The sequence below is a fragment of the Oncorhynchus tshawytscha genome, linkage group LG03, assembly GCF_018296145.1.
Source record: "Oncorhynchus tshawytscha isolate Ot180627B linkage group LG03, Otsh_v2.0, whole genome shotgun sequence".
In the NCBI taxonomy this organism is placed as follows: Eukaryota; Metazoa; Chordata; class Actinopteri; order Salmoniformes; family Salmonidae; genus Oncorhynchus; species Oncorhynchus tshawytscha.
This window is the reverse complement of record NC_056431.1, coordinates 29,512,931-29,531,792: the sequence shown is the minus strand read 5'-3', so window position 1 is coordinate 29,531,792 and position 18,862 is coordinate 29,512,931. Positions and strand designations below refer to the sequence as shown.

General features: G+C 42.4%; 1 protein-coding gene across 3 annotated transcripts; it reads left to right on the top strand.

Moving 5' to 3' along the window:
* Positions 1-995: 995 nt before the first annotated feature.
* LOC112234081 (vascular endothelial growth factor A-A) lies at positions 996-18,619 on the top strand. Of its 3 annotated transcripts, none has more exons than XM_042313971.1 (7): positions 996-1,281; positions 2,997-3,039; positions 6,756-6,952; positions 7,495-7,571; positions 8,027-8,059; positions 15,603-15,734; positions 17,040-18,619. In XM_042313971.1, exons 3-7 carry the CDS (start codon positions 6,767-6,769, stop codon positions 17,059-17,061), a joined length of 450 nt encoding a protein of 149 aa, XP_042169905.1. In that variant the 5' UTR covers positions 996-1,281; positions 2,997-3,039; positions 6,756-6,766; the 3' UTR covers positions 17,062-18,619. The 3 variants fall into 3 exon arrangements, with proteins under 3 accessions (XP_042169905.1, XP_024257840.1, XP_024257847.1); XM_024402072.2 differs by having other exon boundaries at positions 996-1,694; XM_024402079.2 differs by lacking the exon at positions 15,603-15,734 and having other exon boundaries at positions 996-1,694.
* Positions 18,620-18,862: the final 243 nt, after the last annotated feature.

Below are 18,862 nucleotides of genomic sequence, written 5' to 3'. Positions count from 1 at the left end.
ACAAAACCTCCAATATCAAACAATATGTCCATGCAAGTCAAGAATCTGACATGTTTCAGTTGATTGTGTTGGCTCAGCCATGCCTAGCTAAGAGCTTCCTAAAGCTCACCTGAACACCAGTGTCATTCTCACTTGGGAACATATAATGAATGACATTTTCTAAAGTTTGACTTTCTTTCTAATAAGGATAATTTCTTGCAACTTCATTTCTTGCAACTTCCAGCACCTAGAAAGTGCTTTGATAATGAGGCTATGGAATGAGTCTTTTATGATTCTTGAACTCAGCATCATGTGTGTGGTACCACAAAAGCAAAACACCTTACAGCCCAGGCCATTGCAAGTCCCTCTCCACTCTTTCATGCCTGCACATCCTCACCTACTGTACTCTGTATCCTTTTAGAGATCCAGGCATCTCTAATGTCCAATATAGGCTACAATCAGTTTAACTGATCAACTAAAAACATGTGTGCACCACCACATCCAAAGCGCTGGAAGTTAAGTTGGGTGCTAAAGTGATTCCTGCAATAGTATAGGCCCTGCCTGCTTCTAATTGGGTATTTTCACATTGTTTATGGTAACTCTTGCCAATACTTTAACATACAAAAAACTTTGGTTGAAAAATAAGAAGTATGTCAATTCTAATATTTACACAAACTGGTAAATGTCTATCACAATGATGAATGATTCAAAAGCTGCAAAAAAAGGCAACAAGAGACCATTTAAATGCACCAACAACACATCTAACTATTGGACATTTAATACTTACCATTTTAAACGTGTCATGTATTATATTTTTCATAAAAAATGTGACTTAAGCACTCACCAAATCGCTCAATGTGAACATCACTATTAAATATTTTATGGGAGCGCGCCCACCACCCCCTCGCCACCAACCAGTAACGCCCACATTGGTGATCTAGCCAATGAGCGCAAACGTCGTCCTACGGTAGACACGTCCGATTGCTTAACGCAATAGCTGACGATCATAGAACAGTAAACGCGCTACACGAGCGAGAAACGGACGTGCATGACAAGATCTCCCTATTCTGCGCCTGGACGTCCAAACCCAAAGTCATAGTAAAATACATTTAAAAGAGCAAGACAAAGAAAAGGGAGACCGTTTCAGTGCGTTTCAAGGAGGATTGCTAACGGATCACTTTGCATAGGCAACCGCTCACACTCACTACTGTGATCAATGTCGTTATAACTCAGCCGCCGCTTTCACACAGTGGAGGCATTGCGTTAAGTTGCTTTCAGAAGTTGGTGAAAGTTTTCATCCTGGTGAGCAGATAATATGACGGAGATGTTCAGTCCATTATGGGGTTTCTAATGTGGATGTAGAATAGAAATCTTGGAAGTCTCCGGATGACCGACGCGTTTTGGATGTTACCATTCTTTGGGGCTATTCTCTGAGATTCCTTAGAGGCGGTGGCAATACAAAAAAAAAGAAAAAGGATTCCTCTCAGGTGGCACATCTGCTATGTTTGGATGGATTTGATTGTACTATAACCAAGTTATCAAGAAATTGTAGCATTTTTTTGTGTGTTTTTTCTTTATTTGTGTCTGATCCAAACGACAGCTGAAATTTTAGTACAACTGTACCACTCACCCTCGGAATTACAATCATGAACATTGGCAGTTTTGTACAATTATTATTTGCAGCGCTGCTTCAGCTTCATTTTTATGCAGTTAAGGTGAGAAAAATATTTAAATCGGAGGGGGATCAGATGCGTTTGAATTATGAATACAATGCTGTTCATGTTTCATTAATGAGGTGATCGCCCTTATCGCACAACCACGTCACTTGCTGCTAGGTGTGTAGGCCACTTACAATGTATTCACTTTCTGTAAATCATAGGCCTAATGAGAGATTTTATGTCACCTTTGAATGGTTCATCCTGTTTGACATACATTTTGGTCCTTTTGGGATAAAGTGTCATAGGCCTATCCAATTAACGCTGTATTTTCTATTATAATTACGCTATTATTTGTATTATTATTATTATTATTATTATTATAACTTTTGAAAATGCACAATGCACCCGACATTAATGTCAACAAAATAGTAAGCTAGGCAAAATCGGAATTTTGAGTGACGTAAAAGTGAAATGAGTTGCCTCATTACACTAACATAATCCAAAATCACTATTGTCGTGATTTAATTCAATTGGATTCCCATTGAATAAAATCACGACAACATAATGTCACTATTCCCACTGGCGCCACACTGGTTGAACCAACGTTGTTTCCATTGAACCAACGTGTAATAGAGGTGGAACTGGTGTGTGTGTGTGTCCAATATTGGCAATGTATTTGCTCTCGTTTTGTAGGCTAGTCTACTGTAATGAAAAGCAAAGTCCAGACGTCCTGTCTATTGAGAGCGCAAGGATAGTGCAAACCTGTTGGCCCCTAACCGAATAGCCTCGCTGGGTCGCAGAAGGTATAAAGTGTCAACGTGTATTTCACTCCCTACTTAAGGCTAATAATAGCCCGTTTATATTAAACTTAGGCCTTGTTAATAAAAACATATTGGCTAAAATGTTTACGATAATCCGTACAACCTGTTAACGTTAACAATGGGCAACTCCGTCTTTCATCTATACAATTACATAGTCTTCTTTCTCACGCAATATTGAAGAGCTATTGCAACAGTCTCGGTCCGATGATAACGTGACTGAAGCACTGCTGTGATGCCATTGTCCCTCTGCACTTGCCCATAAACGGGATCATATTCAATGAAGTCGGCTAGCTGTCAGAATAAAGAGGGAATGTATTGGAGTCTAGCTGTATAATAAGCTAATGGCTTACGGACATACCAAAAATGATTGTGCATGCAGTTCCATTATAGAAATGATGTATACATAATTCAGGGAGGCAAAACTGCATTGCCTTTTTTACAAGGTGATGCATAGCCTACCATATGAAAAAATGTGTATGACATAGGCTAAGACGTGAAGCTTGCTCTAATGGGCTTACCTGTTGTTGTTTTTTTACAGACAGCCCACATACCCAAGGACGGGGAGAAGAGTAAAAATGATGGTAAGTGCTGAATGTACAAATGTATTACAAGTGCAGTATTGTAGAAGTTTCTTCTAAGTGTTTTACCCTTATTGGGGGATTTGTTGTGTGAATAGCCACCTAGTGGACATATTCTGAATCGGAATTTTCACAGAAAATACCTTTTCAAGTTTAGGCCTTCAATGAAAATACGTTTTTGACAAATTGGCTATTGCACATGGCTATTGTCATAACAAAATCTTTACATTGTAGCAATGCTCCCTCTCTATCAGTGAGAGAAGATGGGTATCGTATAGGACCCCATGGTGCTATATTGAAGTCTTAATGGTGAGTCCCTGAGTGAAAGGCTTTACTTTGGAATTACCATAAAAGTGTGTCCGATCTAAATAGTCTGGTACATGTTAACAGACAAGATTACTGCGTGAATTCAAGGCCACTGCTGAATTAGTCTTTTATTTAGCCTTTTTCTTCCTCCTCTTGTGATTTGGTCACATGGCAAACATATGGTCAGATTGTATCATTTATATTGGACAAAGCATGTCAGCCTCGGTCCAAGGCTGTACACATGGTTATGTTTGTTTATTGACAGCGACAGAGTGTGTTTCACTTGTTCGCTGTGTTCAAGGTTAGCCATGTTGGTCAATAGTGCACACAGAAAGGTTACTCACTGTCATACATCAGGGACTGGTCATCAGCAGAGAAAACACAGTGAATTTAATAGTTTTTTTATTCACAGCACAAGGGCAGCGACTCCCTTCCTCTTCTCTGACACCTGTTAGCGGCTTCTGACCTTCATTACACACACACGCGCGCACACACACACACACACACAATCACAATAAAACAAATGTTGCCTAGGTACTAGAACTCTGCTAGACAGACTGTGAAGCAGCAGCTGTGCAGAGAGAGACGGTGGGGCTCCGCAGAGCCAGAACAGCACAGTGAGACGTTTTGGGCTGGTGACCTTGGGCTGTAGACGGAGACACTCCTGTCTATGGCAGCGAGACAGAGTGGCAGCCTTTCTCCCCCTACAGGCTGGCCTGGCCAGGGCCTGGGCTTCTCCTCTGAGAGCAGGTGCTGGGAGGGATAAAGGGAGGTATGGACACCGCATCTGCTGACAAGGCAGGTCATCCATAGGCTAGCAGCAGCGGTGCATGGTTTGAGAAGGAGTAACAGATCCAGCCACGGCAGGCAGGCAGTGGTGTCTCAGGATGTTGTTGTAGCATTAGGTGGGAACTGACCAGGCCGACTGATTAAGGGGTGGGCTGCCGGGGGTCACATGTCAGAGGTGAACCCTGGCACTGCACTGCCTGAGGGCATGGGCTGCTCGGATGACCTGGGGGTCAGGAGGGGGACGGTGTCGCTGGGAAACCAGTCCATAGGATGGAGCGTGCGGGATTATTCTGGGATGGAGATGGGTAGAGTTAGTCAGCATCTGATGAATTGTGGGTTGTATGTACAGTTGAAGTCGGAAGTTTACATACACTTAGGTTGGAGCCATTATAACTCGTTTTTCAACCACTCCAAAAATGGCTAGTTAACAAACTATAGTTTTGGCAAGTCAGTTATGACATAAGTCATTTTTCCAACAATTGTTTACAGACAGATTATTTCATAATTCACTGTATCACAATTCCAGTGGGTCAGAAGTTTACATCCACTAAGTTGACTGTGCCTTAAAACAGCTTGGAAAATTCCAGAAAATTATGTCATGGCTTTAGAAGCTTTTGATAGGCTAATTGACATCATTTACTTATAAAATACATTGAAATCATTTATATACATCAAATACATACACAAGGTGTACCTGTGTATGCATTTCAAGGCCTACCTTCAAACGCAGTGCCTCTTTGCTTGACATCATGGGAAAATCAAAAGAAATCAGCCAAGACCTCAGGATAGAAATTGTAGACCTCCATAAGTCTGGTTCACCTTGGGAGCAATTTCCAAACGCCTGAAGGTACCATGTTTATCTGTACAAACAATAGTATGCAAGTATAAACACCATGGGCCAACGCAACTGTCATACCGCTCAGGAAGGAGACGCGTTCTGTCTCCTAGAGATGAACATACTTTGCTGCGAAAAGTGCAAATCAATCCCAGAACAACAGCAAAGGACCTTGTGAAGATGCTGGAGGAAAAAGGTACAAAAGTATCTATAGTCACAGTAAAACAAGTCCTATATCGACATAACCTGAAAGGCCGCTCAGCAAGGAAGAAGCCACTGCTCCAAAACCGCCATAAAAAAAAACAGACTACAGTTTGCAACTGCACATGAAAACAAAGATTGTATTTTTTGGAGAACTGTCCTCTGGTCTGATGAAACAAAAATAGAACTGTTTGGCCATAATGACCATCGTTATGTTTGGAGGAAAAATGGCTTGCAAGCTGAAGAACACCATCCCAACCGTGAAGCACAGGAGTGGCAGCATCATGTTGTTGGGGTGCTTTGCTGCAGGAGGGACTGGTGCACTTCATGAAATAGATGGCATCATGAGGATAGAAAAGTATGTGGATATATTGAAGCAACATCTCAGGACATCAGTCAGGAGGTTAAAGCTTGATCGCAAATGAGTCTTCCAAATGGACAATGACCTCAAGCATACTTCCAAAGTTGTGGCAAAATGGCTTAAGGACAACAAAGTCAAGATATTGGAGTGGCCATCACAAAGCCCTGACCTCAATCCTATAGAACATTTGTGGGCTGAACTGAAAAGCGTGTGTGAGCAAGGAGGCCTACAAACCTGACTCAGTTACACCAGCTCTGTCAGGAGGAATGGGCCAAAATTCACCCAACTTATTGGGGGAAGCATGTGGAAGGCTAACCAGAGCATTTGACCCAAGTTAAACAATTTAAAGGCAATGCTACCAAATACTAGTTGAGTTTATGCAAACTTCTGACCCACTGGGAATGTGATGAAATACATAAAAGCTGAAATAAATAATTCTCTCTACTATTATTACAACATTTCACATTCTTAAAATAAAGTGGTGATCCTAACTGACCTAAGACAGTGCATTGTTACTAGGATTAAATGTTAGGAATTGTGAAAAACTGTGTTTAAATGTATTTGGCTAAGGTGTATGTAAACTTCTGACTTCAACTGTATATGGCATGTGTGAGTGAGTTCAGATCATGTAGCTTAAACATGTGGATGTGTTGTAATTCTCATTGTGTGTGTGTCTGGGGGGTGTTGAATGTGTTGTGGGCTTTAGACAGCTGTGAGCACATGAGCAGGTTTGACATTATTTTGCTGGGGGACATTAAGATCCTTGTCAGCACAATAGTCTGCTTTGTTACATCTGAAGCCATATATATGTGGCTTTGTTCATCTGCTAAACTGGCTTTCGCAATGGGAACCACTCAGGAAACGAATGCCTGTACCTTTTGACTACCACAAAGGCACACAAGTACTCTTTTCCACTGCCAAACGGAACCAGAGCAGATGGGGGATTCTAGGAAGTAGAGGAGGCATGGAGAGTTAGGATAAAGGAGAAAAAGGGACACAACTGGGGAATGAGGGAGGAGAGGATGAAAGAGAATGCATTGGAGAGTTTTACTAAGTGGAGAGGATGGATGTGCTGTTCTCTACAGCATAGCAGTTTTGTGGTAGGGTTGCCACTGATGTTACCGTCTTCTCCTCAAGGAATCTCACTGTAACTGACAGTTATCTACAGCACAGTGAGGATGAGAAGGAAGCAGGACTGATGTTCTCCCTCTGCTCTTCCTCCTGCAGTGGTCCCGTTCATGGACGTGTATAACAAGAGCATGTGTCGGACACGGGAGATGCTGGTGGACGTCTTCCAGGAGTATCCAGATGAGATTGAGCACACCTACATCCCCTCGTGCGTGGTGCTCATGCGCTGCGCTGGATGCTGCAACGACGAGGCGCTCGAGTGTGTCCCCACGGAAACAAAAAACGTTACCATGGAGGTAAGCTCCAACTCTCGCGGGGGTTATCTCACTCACCCTCTCTCTTCCATATCTTTCGGTGTCCTCTCTCTCTTCCATTCCTTTTCTCACTGGTTCTCTCTGTCTCGCTCTTGCTCGCTTTGCGTCTCTCTCTGTCCCATGGAAAAAGTGAAGCAGCAGGGGCCTGGCATGTCAGCTATTTTGTTTACCCTTGCACACCCTGTTTACGCCCCTGTTTTATGAGGTTGAAGTCTCTCTTGGCCACGGTCAGGAGTCAGGACTTACTGTTGGCATGAGCCTAAGGTGGAAAGGAATAAGCTATAGGAATGTGATCCAGCGCATGCCTGGCTATGGTGTCGCCCTGTCTTCACCGACCGGTTAGCTAGTGGCCAGACTGTGACCACTTTGTCAATGGACAGAGCAATCACTCGCTAAGAATCTCTGAGGTAGTAATGTTGCGGCAGAGGAATTTGGTTTGGGCGGGGGGGATTGACCCAAGTAAGCGACTACAAACCCTTTTTCAACATGAATTTTAATGTTTAATGTCTTATGTTTCTCTACAGGTAATACAGGTGAAGCAGAGAGTATCGCAACATCATTTTCTGTTAAGTTTCACAGAACATCGAAAGTGTGAATGCAGGTAAGAATATTTCTCAGGCCTATAATGATTTCAGGCTTCAATGTTATTTTGCTTACTGGTTGGAGGTTCAATGCAGGTGTTTTTAATCTCAATATCAAATCATTTCTGGCTAACAATTAAGTACCTTACTGTGATTGTTTTCAATTAAAATGTTAAACTGAAAACTTGCTGTTATTGGCAGAGAGATTTGGAAATATCTTTCTTATTGGCCTATTAACTAATTATTTAGGCCAAAACTCCATCCCACCAAAACAGGCTGACATTTCAGTCGGTCTTTTCAAACAGCTCCTCCACTAAAAGGGCATTATCATAATTTTCACTATTTTACAGTATTATTCTAAACCTCCATAGTGTGGAAATATATATAAAACATAGGAAATCATGTTTTTGACTGCACTGGGCCTAGCTAAATATAAAGCGAAATGTTTTGTTCTCTATTTTCCTCTTAATTTCAGACCAAAGCCAGAAGTTAAAGCAAAGAAAGAAAAGTAAGTACATGTTTTGCGTTGTTATTGAGTTATTTGTGGGGGGAGCTTTCTGTGTTCTGTTTGACTCCCACTCTGATATTCAAACGGTCGAAACAGCTCTATCTGCCAGCCCCAAAATATCTCAATATATTGATTGACCAGTTTCCCAACCAATCATCATCCCTTTCTCATCACAGACGTTGTAACTTTAACACAGAAGGCTGGGGCCCAATCCTCCCGAACCAATACGTATTCAGTATTCCTCATGTTTTTTGGCCACTGTACATGTAGATGAGAAGCAGCCAGCTGGACACTGTGGTACCAGCGACCATGTGGGGTAGCACTAATGCTAATGCTAATAGTAACAGTGAAGCTGCAGTATCTTCTACCCCTGCTGCACTGAGAAGTCAGCAGCTGCACTACTCCAGCTGATAGGACTGAGTCGATCATTTTAAAGGATGGTGAGAGGAAGTGTTAGGGTGCCTTCTCTACTAGTGATTGGGATTATCAGCACCTCATAGGCTCCTACACCGCACCACGTAGCCCTGTCTCTCTCTCTTTTTTGCATAGCGATGGAGTGGAGGTAGAGGCCTAGTTCTCCATGTTCCCTTCCCGCCTTGTGGGAGTTAGTGGACTAGCAGCACACCTTATGGGGAAAAAACAGCCTCTCTCCTCTATCTTTACTGGTGCTGATAAGAGAATGGATTTTTTTTTTAACGGGGTTTGTTTCAGTTTGTCTTCCTGCCAGGCTCTGTTTGTTTTATGGCGGTTGGTTTAGTGCTTTACTGTGCGGCTGTAACAGTTGGGTTGAGGTAGTTAGCTTGCGCCAGACCACCCGCGACTGGCTGGGCCGTCCAGCAGCCTTCTTCTTAGCTCCAGTTGCTTAAGCCTGACCCTCGGCCCTCGTGGCTACTTCCACAGTGCAACAGGTGTCATTCAGTTAAACCATTTTTATTTTTAGAGTTGTAAATAGTGGATGAGCCTGGAGACGGAGACGCAGTGGACGTGGTTAGTTACAGGCAGTGTGGAGGGAGGGAAACCGACTGATGCAAGGGTGTGTGTGTATGTATATATATATATCTCTTTAGCCACCTCAGCTGCAGCTGGCACGTCAGAGGATGTCCCTTGTTTCTATTGGATAAGAACCACGTAGGGTTAAAGCCACATGGATCAGAGGAGGAGAGATGGGATCATGTTAGCTACCTGAGAGGGCTAAATCAAATCCATTTGTCATGGGGCTGAGCTGAGCCTTGTCCTCACGTTGTGCCACACACACACCTCTGCCTGTCACCCAGCACGTAGGCAGACAGCTCACCCCAGCCAGGCCAGGGTAGGGTGCAGGGAAAGACTGCCCATTCATGAGCTCAGACACACCCTCACTCTTTCACTCAAATGCATACTGTACGTAATACTCTCGACCAACACTTGGGGCTCTATTTTAACAAACCTAACTCAATGGTAAATCTAAGGGCAGGTGGTAGCGCTGTAGGTTCAAGGGTGTGTCAGAAATATTTGAGCAATTTTCACTATTACAATTATCTGCGCACTTGATGGTGTTGGCGCAAAAGGGCTGGGTGTTGATGAGTAAACTAGTTGTGGGTGTCGAGGCTTGGCCCCTCACTGGCCTATCAGAACGTGCCCCATGGCGAAATATATTGTTGCTTCAAGTTGTGTATTTACAGTATTTTATGTTTTGACTTGGAATAAATGCCAATTCCAGTGTGTCTGTTATATTTTTTTAAATGGCTTACAGAAACTAAATAACAAATTGAAGACCTATCTTTGCTAAATATGTTAACTTTAACCCATTTGCAGTCCACATTGTTCTAAGTAATTGCAAGGCATAAATGGCATTCCCATATAGGATAGGGGCTAGGCCTACTGTAAATTGCATTATAGCTGAGCACAGACATGACAAACATTGTCAATAAGCAATATTAAATTCACTATTGATAAGGCCTACAAAGAGAATGAATAGCCCTAATCAAATTCTAAACAAAACAAATAAAACCAGGAAGGTGAATCATTCTAATTAGATTGGTTGTAATAACAAGCAATCTTTCTTTTTTTTAAAACAACAACAACAATAAATAATTGTAACATGTAATGATATCATCAAATTGGCATGATGAAAAGAAGCGCAGTGCTGTTGAACCAGCCTTTGTTATAGTAGGCCTAATGGAGGGGTTGAGCATATGAAATGGAAAACAGGCAATTGTTACAGATAACTTCTAAATGCGAGGTTCACCTGTACTCAACGAGGTTCTCATCTTTCGTTTCATGATTGGCATGACTTGTAGCTTACATCATGGAGGAAGGGAGGTTTACACACATCCAAAATGGGACCGCATGACTAAAATAATGTGGGCCTACCTACAATGCATTAGATCAAATTTATTTATAAAGTCCTTCTTAGATCAGCTGATATCTCAAAGTGCTGTACAGAAACTCAGCCTAAACCCCCAAACAGCAAGCAATGCAGGTGTAGAAGTACAGTGGCTAGGAAAAACTCCCAAGAAAGGCCAGAACCTAGGAAGAAACCTAGAGAGGAACCAGGCTATGAGGGGTGGCCAGTCCTCTTCTGGCTGTGCCGGGTGGAGATTATATTATTGTAGATAAAAAGGGAATGTCAGCTCACTGTTTTACTCCTCTCAAACGTTCTATTTGAATAAAGCTTTGGTGATTTTAAGATTTATTTCCAAGCGTTCTCAGGAGCCAAACCCTGTATCGGCAGTCTTGGGTAAAAAAGCCTTCATTGAGAGGAGAGGAGGCTATACTTTGAGTCTATGTATGCGGATGACTCAACACTATACACGTCAGCTACTACAGTGACTGAAATGACTGCAACACTCAACAGAGTTGCAGTTAGTTTCAGAGTGAGTGGCAAGGAATAAATATTTCTTAATCTAAAATCATTGTATTTGAAACAAAACACTCACTAAACCCTGAACCTCAGCTAAATCTTGCAATAAATGATGTGGAAATTGAGCAAGTTGAGATGACTAAACTGCTTGGACTAACCCTGGATTGTAAACTGTCATGGTCAAAACATATTGATGCAGTAGTAGCTAAGCTGGGGAGAATTCTGTCTATAATAAAGTGATGCTCTGCCTTAACACTATCAACAAGGCAGGTCCTACAGGCCCTAGTTTTGTCGCACCTTGACTACTGTTCAGTCGTGTGGTCAAGTGCCACAAAATAAGTACTTAGGACAATTTCAATTGGCTCAGAACAGGGCAGCACGGCTGGCCCTTGGATGAACACAGATAGCTAATAATAATAATAATATGCATGTCATTCTCTCCTGGCTCAAAGTGGAGGATAGATTGACTTCGTCAGTACTTTATTTATGAGAGGTATTGACATGTTGAATGCACCGAGCTGTCTGCCTAAACTACTGGCACACAGCTTGGACACCCATGCATACCCCACAAGACATGTCACAAGAGGTCTCTTCACAGTCCCTAAGTCCAGAACAGACTATGGGAGGCACACAGTACTAAACTCAGCAAAAAAAGAAATGTCCTCTCACTGTTAACTGCGTTTGCTGAAAATAAACTTAGCATGTGTAAATATTTGTATGAACATAACAAGATTCAACAACTGAGACATAAACTGAACAAGTTCCACAGACATGTGACTAACAGAAATGGAATAATGTGTCCCTGAACAAAGGCGGGGGGTCAAAATCAAAAGTAACAGTCAGTATCTGGTGAAGCCACCAGCTGCATTAAGTACTGCAGTGCATCTCCTCCTCATGGACTGCACCAGATTTGCCAGTTCTTGCTGTGAGATGTTACCCTACTCTTCCACCAAGCACCTGCAAGTTCCCAGACATTTCTGGGGTGAATGGCCCTAGCCCTAGCCCTCACCCTCCGATCCAACATGTCCCAGACGTGCTCAATGAGATTGAGATCCGGGCTCTTCGCTGGCCATGGCAGAACACTGACATTCCTGTCTTGCAGAAAATCACACACAGAACGAGCAGTATGGCTGGTGGCATTGTCATGCTGGAGGGTCATGTCAGGATGAGCCTGCAGGAAGGGTACCACATGAAGGAGGAGGATGTCTTCCCTGTAACGCACAGCGTGGAGATTGCCTGAAATGACAACAAGCTCATGTCGATGATGCTGTGACACACCGCCCCAGACCGTGTTGGACCCTCCACCTCCAAATCGATCCCGCTCCAGAGTACAGGCCTCGGTGTAACGCTCTTCCCTTCAATGATAAATGCGAATCCGACCATCACCCCTGGTGAGACAAAACTGCGACTCGTCAGTGAAGAGCACTTTTTGCCAGTCCTGTCTGGTCCAGCAACGTTGTTGCCTGTGATGTCTGGTGAGGACCTGCCTTACAACAGGCCTACAACCCCTCAGTCCAGCCTCTCTCAGCCTATTGCGGACAGTCTGAGCACTGGTGGAGGAATTGTGCTTTCCTGGTGTAACTCGTGCAGTTGTTGTTGCCATCCTGTACCTGTCCCGCAGGTGCGATGTTCGGATGTACCGATCCTGTGCAGATGTTGTTACACGTGGTCTGCCACTGCGAGGACGATCAGCTGTCCGTCCTGTCTCCCTCTTAGGCGTCTCACAGTACAGACATTGCAATTTATTGCCCTGGCCACATCTGCAGTCATCATGCCTCCTTGCAGCTTGCCTAAGGCACCTTCACACAGATGAGCAGGGACCCTGGGCATCTTTCTTTTGGTGTTTTTCAGAGTCATTAGAAAGGCCTCTCTAGTGTCCCAAGTTGTCATAACTGTGACCTTAATTGCCTACCGTCTGTAAGCTGTTAGTGTCTTCACGACCGTTCCATAGGTGCATGTTCATTAATTGTTTATGGTTCATTGAACAAGCATGGGAAACAGTGTTTAAACCCTTTACAATGAAGATCTGTGAAGTTATTTGGATTTTTACGAATTATCTTTGAAAGACAGGGTCCTGAAAAGGGGACATTTCTTTTTTTGCTGAGTTTACATAGAGCCATGACTGCATAGAACTGTATTCCACATCAAGTAACTCATGCCAGCAGTAAAACTAGATTTTAAAAAACTGATTAAAAAAACACCTTATGGAACAGCAGGGACAGTGAAGCAACACAAACATTGGCACAGACCCATGCATACACACACACACACGATACTAATACATGCACATTGATTTAGTACTGTAGATATGTGGTGGTGGTGGAGTAGGTGCCTGAGGGCACACAGTGTGTTGTGAAATCTGTGAATGTATTGTAATGTTTTTAAAATTGTATAAACTGGCTTAAATTTGCTGGACACCAGGAAGAGTAGCTGCTGCCAAACAGCAGATAATGGGGATCCATGAGAAATACAAAATACAAATAAAAAAATAATTCAAAGTTTTTTAAAATGTTTCTATATACAATGTATTCAGGCACCAAAAGCGCATTAGGCTACTATTGTTGCATGCGCATATGGGCATTGTGCGTCACGGCTATATAGGCTGAGTTTCCGCTGTCAACATTCATGCCATAACCAGCTGTGTTACCACTAAAACCAGCTTTTGGTTGGTCTTAAACATCCCAATCAGCGCTGTCTGAATTTAGCACTTTGGATCATGTTTTTTAGGACACGCCTGAAATATTTTCACCCCTTCCATCTGAGTGCAAGCGTGCTGATATGAGACGGGTAAATTCCCGAACCTGGCGCTAGGGCCGGAAAATGTCTGCGGTATTTTTTTACATGACGAAATTGCAAACTAACGTGCATTTCACATTAGTGCCGCCTCAACGCCAGCCGAAAATAGAGCCCTTGATGTGCATAGACTGATTTACACAGGCAACAGTGGATGCATTTACATTGACACGCGCATTTACATTGAGACACACATTCAAAAAGGGATCGATCCCACTGCTTATTAGGAGACTAGATTAGAAGGGAGATGCCCGACTTGATTGATTGTCTCCTCTTTGGCCTAACCTCTATTGATTGAACTCTGTATGAGTGTCCCTGCCTCCACTTTAGGTGTCTCTTCTCTTTTGCCCTGTTCTCTATTTTCCAGGGGCAATGACCAAAAGAGAAAGAAAGAGAGAGACACTGGCATGATGAGGTCTGAGGCCTCTTCTGTGGCGTGTCCGCACATGGGCACTATGTCTCTCTTGATGGTTGGTTTGATTTTGGAGGACCTTGTTTTTATCTTGTAAAATGCAAACCTCTTAGTTTGGCATGAGGAGGCTCCGTTTTTTTTAAAGGAACCTTTTTTTTGTATGGCATTTGCACCACTTAAGTCCATGGCGAGGGCAGTAATGTGAAGTTGACGTGAGTGAGAACTGTCAGGTAATGATGATGTCAGAATGAAGCATGGCTGTTTTACCACCCCCTCACTAATCCATGGCAGCAGAGTCGATGCCATGTTGAGTCTACACGCTGCTAGGAGTTTGCTCTGTTTCTCTGTTGCCTTTTTGTTTTCGCAGATAGGTGGATGGACCAACACTGTTGTCTTAAATCTCTACCACTATATAGTGCCAATTGGTTTGGTTACTTTAAGTAGACAGGCTTGGCTCAGTTTGTTTGGTTAGAGTTATTGTGGCCTTGAGTGGTACACCGAAAAGGGCTGCTTTAGGTTGCTTTGTTCCTGCTTTTAGACGGGAAGGTCTAGAACATGACCCAGACGTGATCTGACCTCGCATAGCTAGTAGAAATATGGCCAACTGCGTCGTCTGAGACAAAGCGTAGCTTCACCTCGTCTGGTGCATCGCAGAGCTCCCCTGTCTCTGTCCTTGTTTTGTCTATGGTGTGTGCACCATATCTGACAATGTTCACCTCCATAAAATATACTGCATCTTTAAGCACCAGTGATGGCATCTACTTTGACTAGGCTAGTGAAATTAATACGATTTAGATTAGTCTTTGATCTGTATTTCACAATCCTTACATTGTGCTTGAGCCTGCGCTTGCTCAGCCCAACCGTCATCCTAATGTCATCCTAACATCCCATTAAGTTGTGGCGCTCATGTGAGCACGTCTGTAGGGTAATTGTAGTGGGGAAATATCGGCAGATTTTGGGAGGGATGGGTTTTTAAAGATGAGCATGTCATTGGGTGGATTGGGAAGCAAATGCTATGTGTTCTGTGTTTCTGCTGTGGCCTTTATCTTATCACATGCACCTGTTTTGTGTGTCTGTGTGTGTGTGGCTGTTAGTGTATATGGTGCACATTTTCTCATTCAATGTTGCTCTCATTGACCCAGTCACACATGTGCTTGTCATGTGATTTATAGAGGATGAATGAAAGAGTGGGTGAAAGTGTGTGAGTGTATGCAAGCATGATCAGGGCCATGTGTGTAGAAAAGTCTTTACACGTGCTCTCTTTCAAACCCGATCACAATGCGCCACAACCTCAAACAACCTTCACACCACCCAGCGGCTACAGAAGTATTGAGCTGATGTTGCTCAAATGTTCTTCCAGTGTCGGTGCGTTGGGGGGGGGGGCAATGGGTTGTGGTTTTGGATGGTGCATGAGAGTCTGTCTGCACCCTTTTTCTGCTGGATACGCTCTATAGCTTAGACCTCTCTCTCTTTCTCCCTTTTTGCTTCCCTTGCAGCCACTGTGAGCCTTGCTCAGAGAGAAGAAAGCGCTTGTTTGTGCAGGACCCTCTCACCTGTAAATGTTCCTGCAAATTCACACAATTAGACTGCAAGTCCAGACAACTTGAGTTAAACGAAAGAACTTGCAGGTTTGTTTACGAAATATTATGATAAACAACGTGACTTGGTCTCTACTCCGCTCACCCACATCTACATCCCTCCAACTTTTGCTCCAATTTGCTAGATTTCTTTTCTCCTGCATGAGAAATGCATGCTTCTCAGTTTCTTATAGACTGTTTTTGTTTGATTTGAGAATTGTGTGGGACTGTTTGCTTGTAAGTGTGTTTGTATTGTCTGTACTGTGTAATATTCTGATACTCTTTTTAGTATCATCCTTGATGTGACTCTATTATTGACTCTATTATTGTGTGTTCTGTAAAGATAGTATATTTTATCTAGCTAGTATAGTGTATTCCCTTTGCATGGTACACGCTTAAACTAGACAATACGCAAAAAAACAGCCCCTTTCTCGCTTTAGATTCCCTTTAAATGAATTTAAAGGGAATCTATATAAAACCCAACCCCCTACACGCATCAAAACCCAACCCCCTACACACATCAAGATATGTGTAGGCGGTTGGGTTTTATGTGTGTGAGACATTCCGCACCATATTGGGTCAGTCTATAGTATTGCCCATTTATTATAAGACCCACAGTTATCATCCTACTTATCTCCCAACAGCCTCCTTATCTCTTTCCCATCGCTACATGTGTGTATATATATATATATATATATAACCACCTGCGTAGGAGGGGAATTTTAGCATCCATTGTTGTTTTTAAACTTCTACCAGTCAAGGTCACACAAATAGACAGACATGTTTATAAGTCAGCACAGTACAGGACTCAAGCCAGAACTAACTCATGCACGGCACTAACACTCAAAGGGAAAGTGTTTCCCTTGGTTCGTAACTGTGAACGAACAGGCTCTTAATTGAGTGAATGTAGAGCTGGTGTCCATGCTGCTCGTTTCTAATGGTCCTACTCATAACTCCTACGAGGCGTAGCCCTATACTCAATTACTAATTAGTGATTAAAACTCCATCTTCATTGGTTGCAAATAATGGCTGTATTCAGTCAGTGGCCCAATGGAGAGCTGACTGCTTCCACACTCCCACAAGGCCTTGTGTTGGTGACCTGCCTTGACACTACTATATACATCCCTGACCTTTGAACCTTAGGGGCCCCCCAAACGGTTTGCTGGAATTAGAGAGCCACACATGAGTGGGGTGACCAGCAACATGATTCCAATTGGTCAGTGGAGGAAGAGGGAGGAGCTGCAGGAGTTTTCCACATTTGGGGTGATGTGATTGGCTCCAGGCTACACCCCTGCTGGGAGGATGATTTGTTGCCCACCTTCTAACCTACTGTCTGTCATGTCTTGTCATCCACAGATGTGACAAACCAAGGAGATGAGATGAGGAGAGGGGGACAATGAAATGAAGGAATATTTTCTTGGCACAGCACTTTGAAACCTGAGGACGCATTCCCTGAATGGACTGAAAATTACAATGAAAGAACGAGCAAGAGCGAACGATGGAGAGAGACTGACATAGCAACATGCTGTTGTATATTTCTAAGATATATATTCTAAAAGGACAATGACATTGTGTATTGCTGCTATAAAAAAATGAGACATTATAAAGTGAACGAATGCGCCACTGTCTGGCGTGTGAATTGGACAAATGTTTAGTTCCCAGGGTGTTTGGGCCTTCGCGTGGATAGGACTGAGAGGTTTTGTAATTTTATGTAACACTTCACTGGATGTTGGTCTGCTGTGGATATGAGTATCTTAAATATATCTATATAAAAAAACTAAGAGAAATTGTGACCATAACTTCACTAAGAGGTGCAACGGGAACATGTTTCTCCTAGACCTTCAGAGGTCTGAGAGAACTGTCAGAAAGCAGAACTACTTCCTCTGTGGGGTTAAGTTTTTGTCACCGCTGTATCTACTAATACCAGATAGGACTCGGTGTGAGAATAATTCTAAAGGGATATTAAACGTAGGTATGTATGGAGGCGAGAAAATACTGAACTTTATTCCGTCTTCCGCTTAGGAGCAGTGGTATTCAACTCACCACTGTCAAAATCAATAATCTCTATTGGCTTTGTTTAATGTCTTCATTTGTTTTCCAAAGATATAATTGCACACACACATTAAAGAATAGTCCGTTATAGAAAAAATATCGATCTCTATATACTTACCTAATATCCCTTTGTCTAGTACAGTACATCTAATTTATAATGCTAGAATATTTTCGGTATTCTGTGCATTTAATTTATATATTTATATTCAGTGTTATGGTTGATATTGATTTTACTTCAATTTTGATTTTACTAGGATGTTATCACCAATCTGTTTGGCCATGGAAAACTGTAGACATATTTCTTTAAAAAAAGGACAGATAGATAAACTTCAACATTCCTGAAAATGAGATACTGTATGTTTTGTTGGGCTAGAGAGGCTGGTAGCATGTGTCTTGACTTTGTTACAAACAAACCCTGCCACAAACATCTTTGTGAAAAGATGCCCAGCCAACATTGCAGTTTTAGGTGGGACATGAGTTTTTGCACTTGAGTGCCCGAAGACACGTCATGAGGAGGACTGAGGGCGTCTCCCTGACCTTGGTCAGCTTGGGAAAACTCCACACTGAGAGACTGAGACTCCGGCCAGCCCACTTTAGCCAGAACAGGACTTGGCCTAGTGGGGAACCAGGAGCATTAGGAGATGATGCTCTCTGCCCTTTGATGAAAAAAGAAACATTCTATTTGTATTTCCGTGTCAGAAATGCTCTTTTTGTTTGTTGTATCATGTACAGACACATTTTTAGTATATTTTCACATTAATATATTTATTGGTGCTGTAAAATTATCCATTTTACAATAGTAACATATTTTTTTGTTTTAGTGTAACTATTAACTATATTTATTTAGAAAATATATTGTTTTTTATTAAACAGAAAATGCAGTTCTCTTTGGAAGCCTCTTTAACTGTTTTGAAATTACCTCTGACATTTTGATCAATCTAAAATAATTTGATTAAGTAACAATACAACACAATCCTACTTCATTAATCATTCCTAAGCCAATTGATTAGGCATCATAAAAGTACAAGACTACAATAAAATACATGCAGTGCCAAAATAAAGGCAACAACAACATTTTAATTTATTTGACCTTTAACTAGGCAAGTCAGTTAAGAACAAATTCTTAT

Excerpts from the sequence above, each read along its gene's own strand:
- LOC112234081 (XM_024402072.2), top strand. The coding sequence starts at position 1,626 with ATGAACATTGGCAGTTTTGTACAATTATTATTTGCAGCGCTGCTTCAG. Across the intron at positions 3,040-6,755 it reads GGAGAAGAGTAAAAATGATG|TGGTCCCGTTCATGGACGTG; the intron begins GTAAGTGCTGAA and ends TTCCTCCTGCAG. Across the intron at positions 8,060-15,602 it reads GTTAAAGCAAAGAAAGAAAA|CCACTGTGAGCCTTGCTCAG; the intron begins GTAAGTACATGT and ends CTTCCCTTGCAG.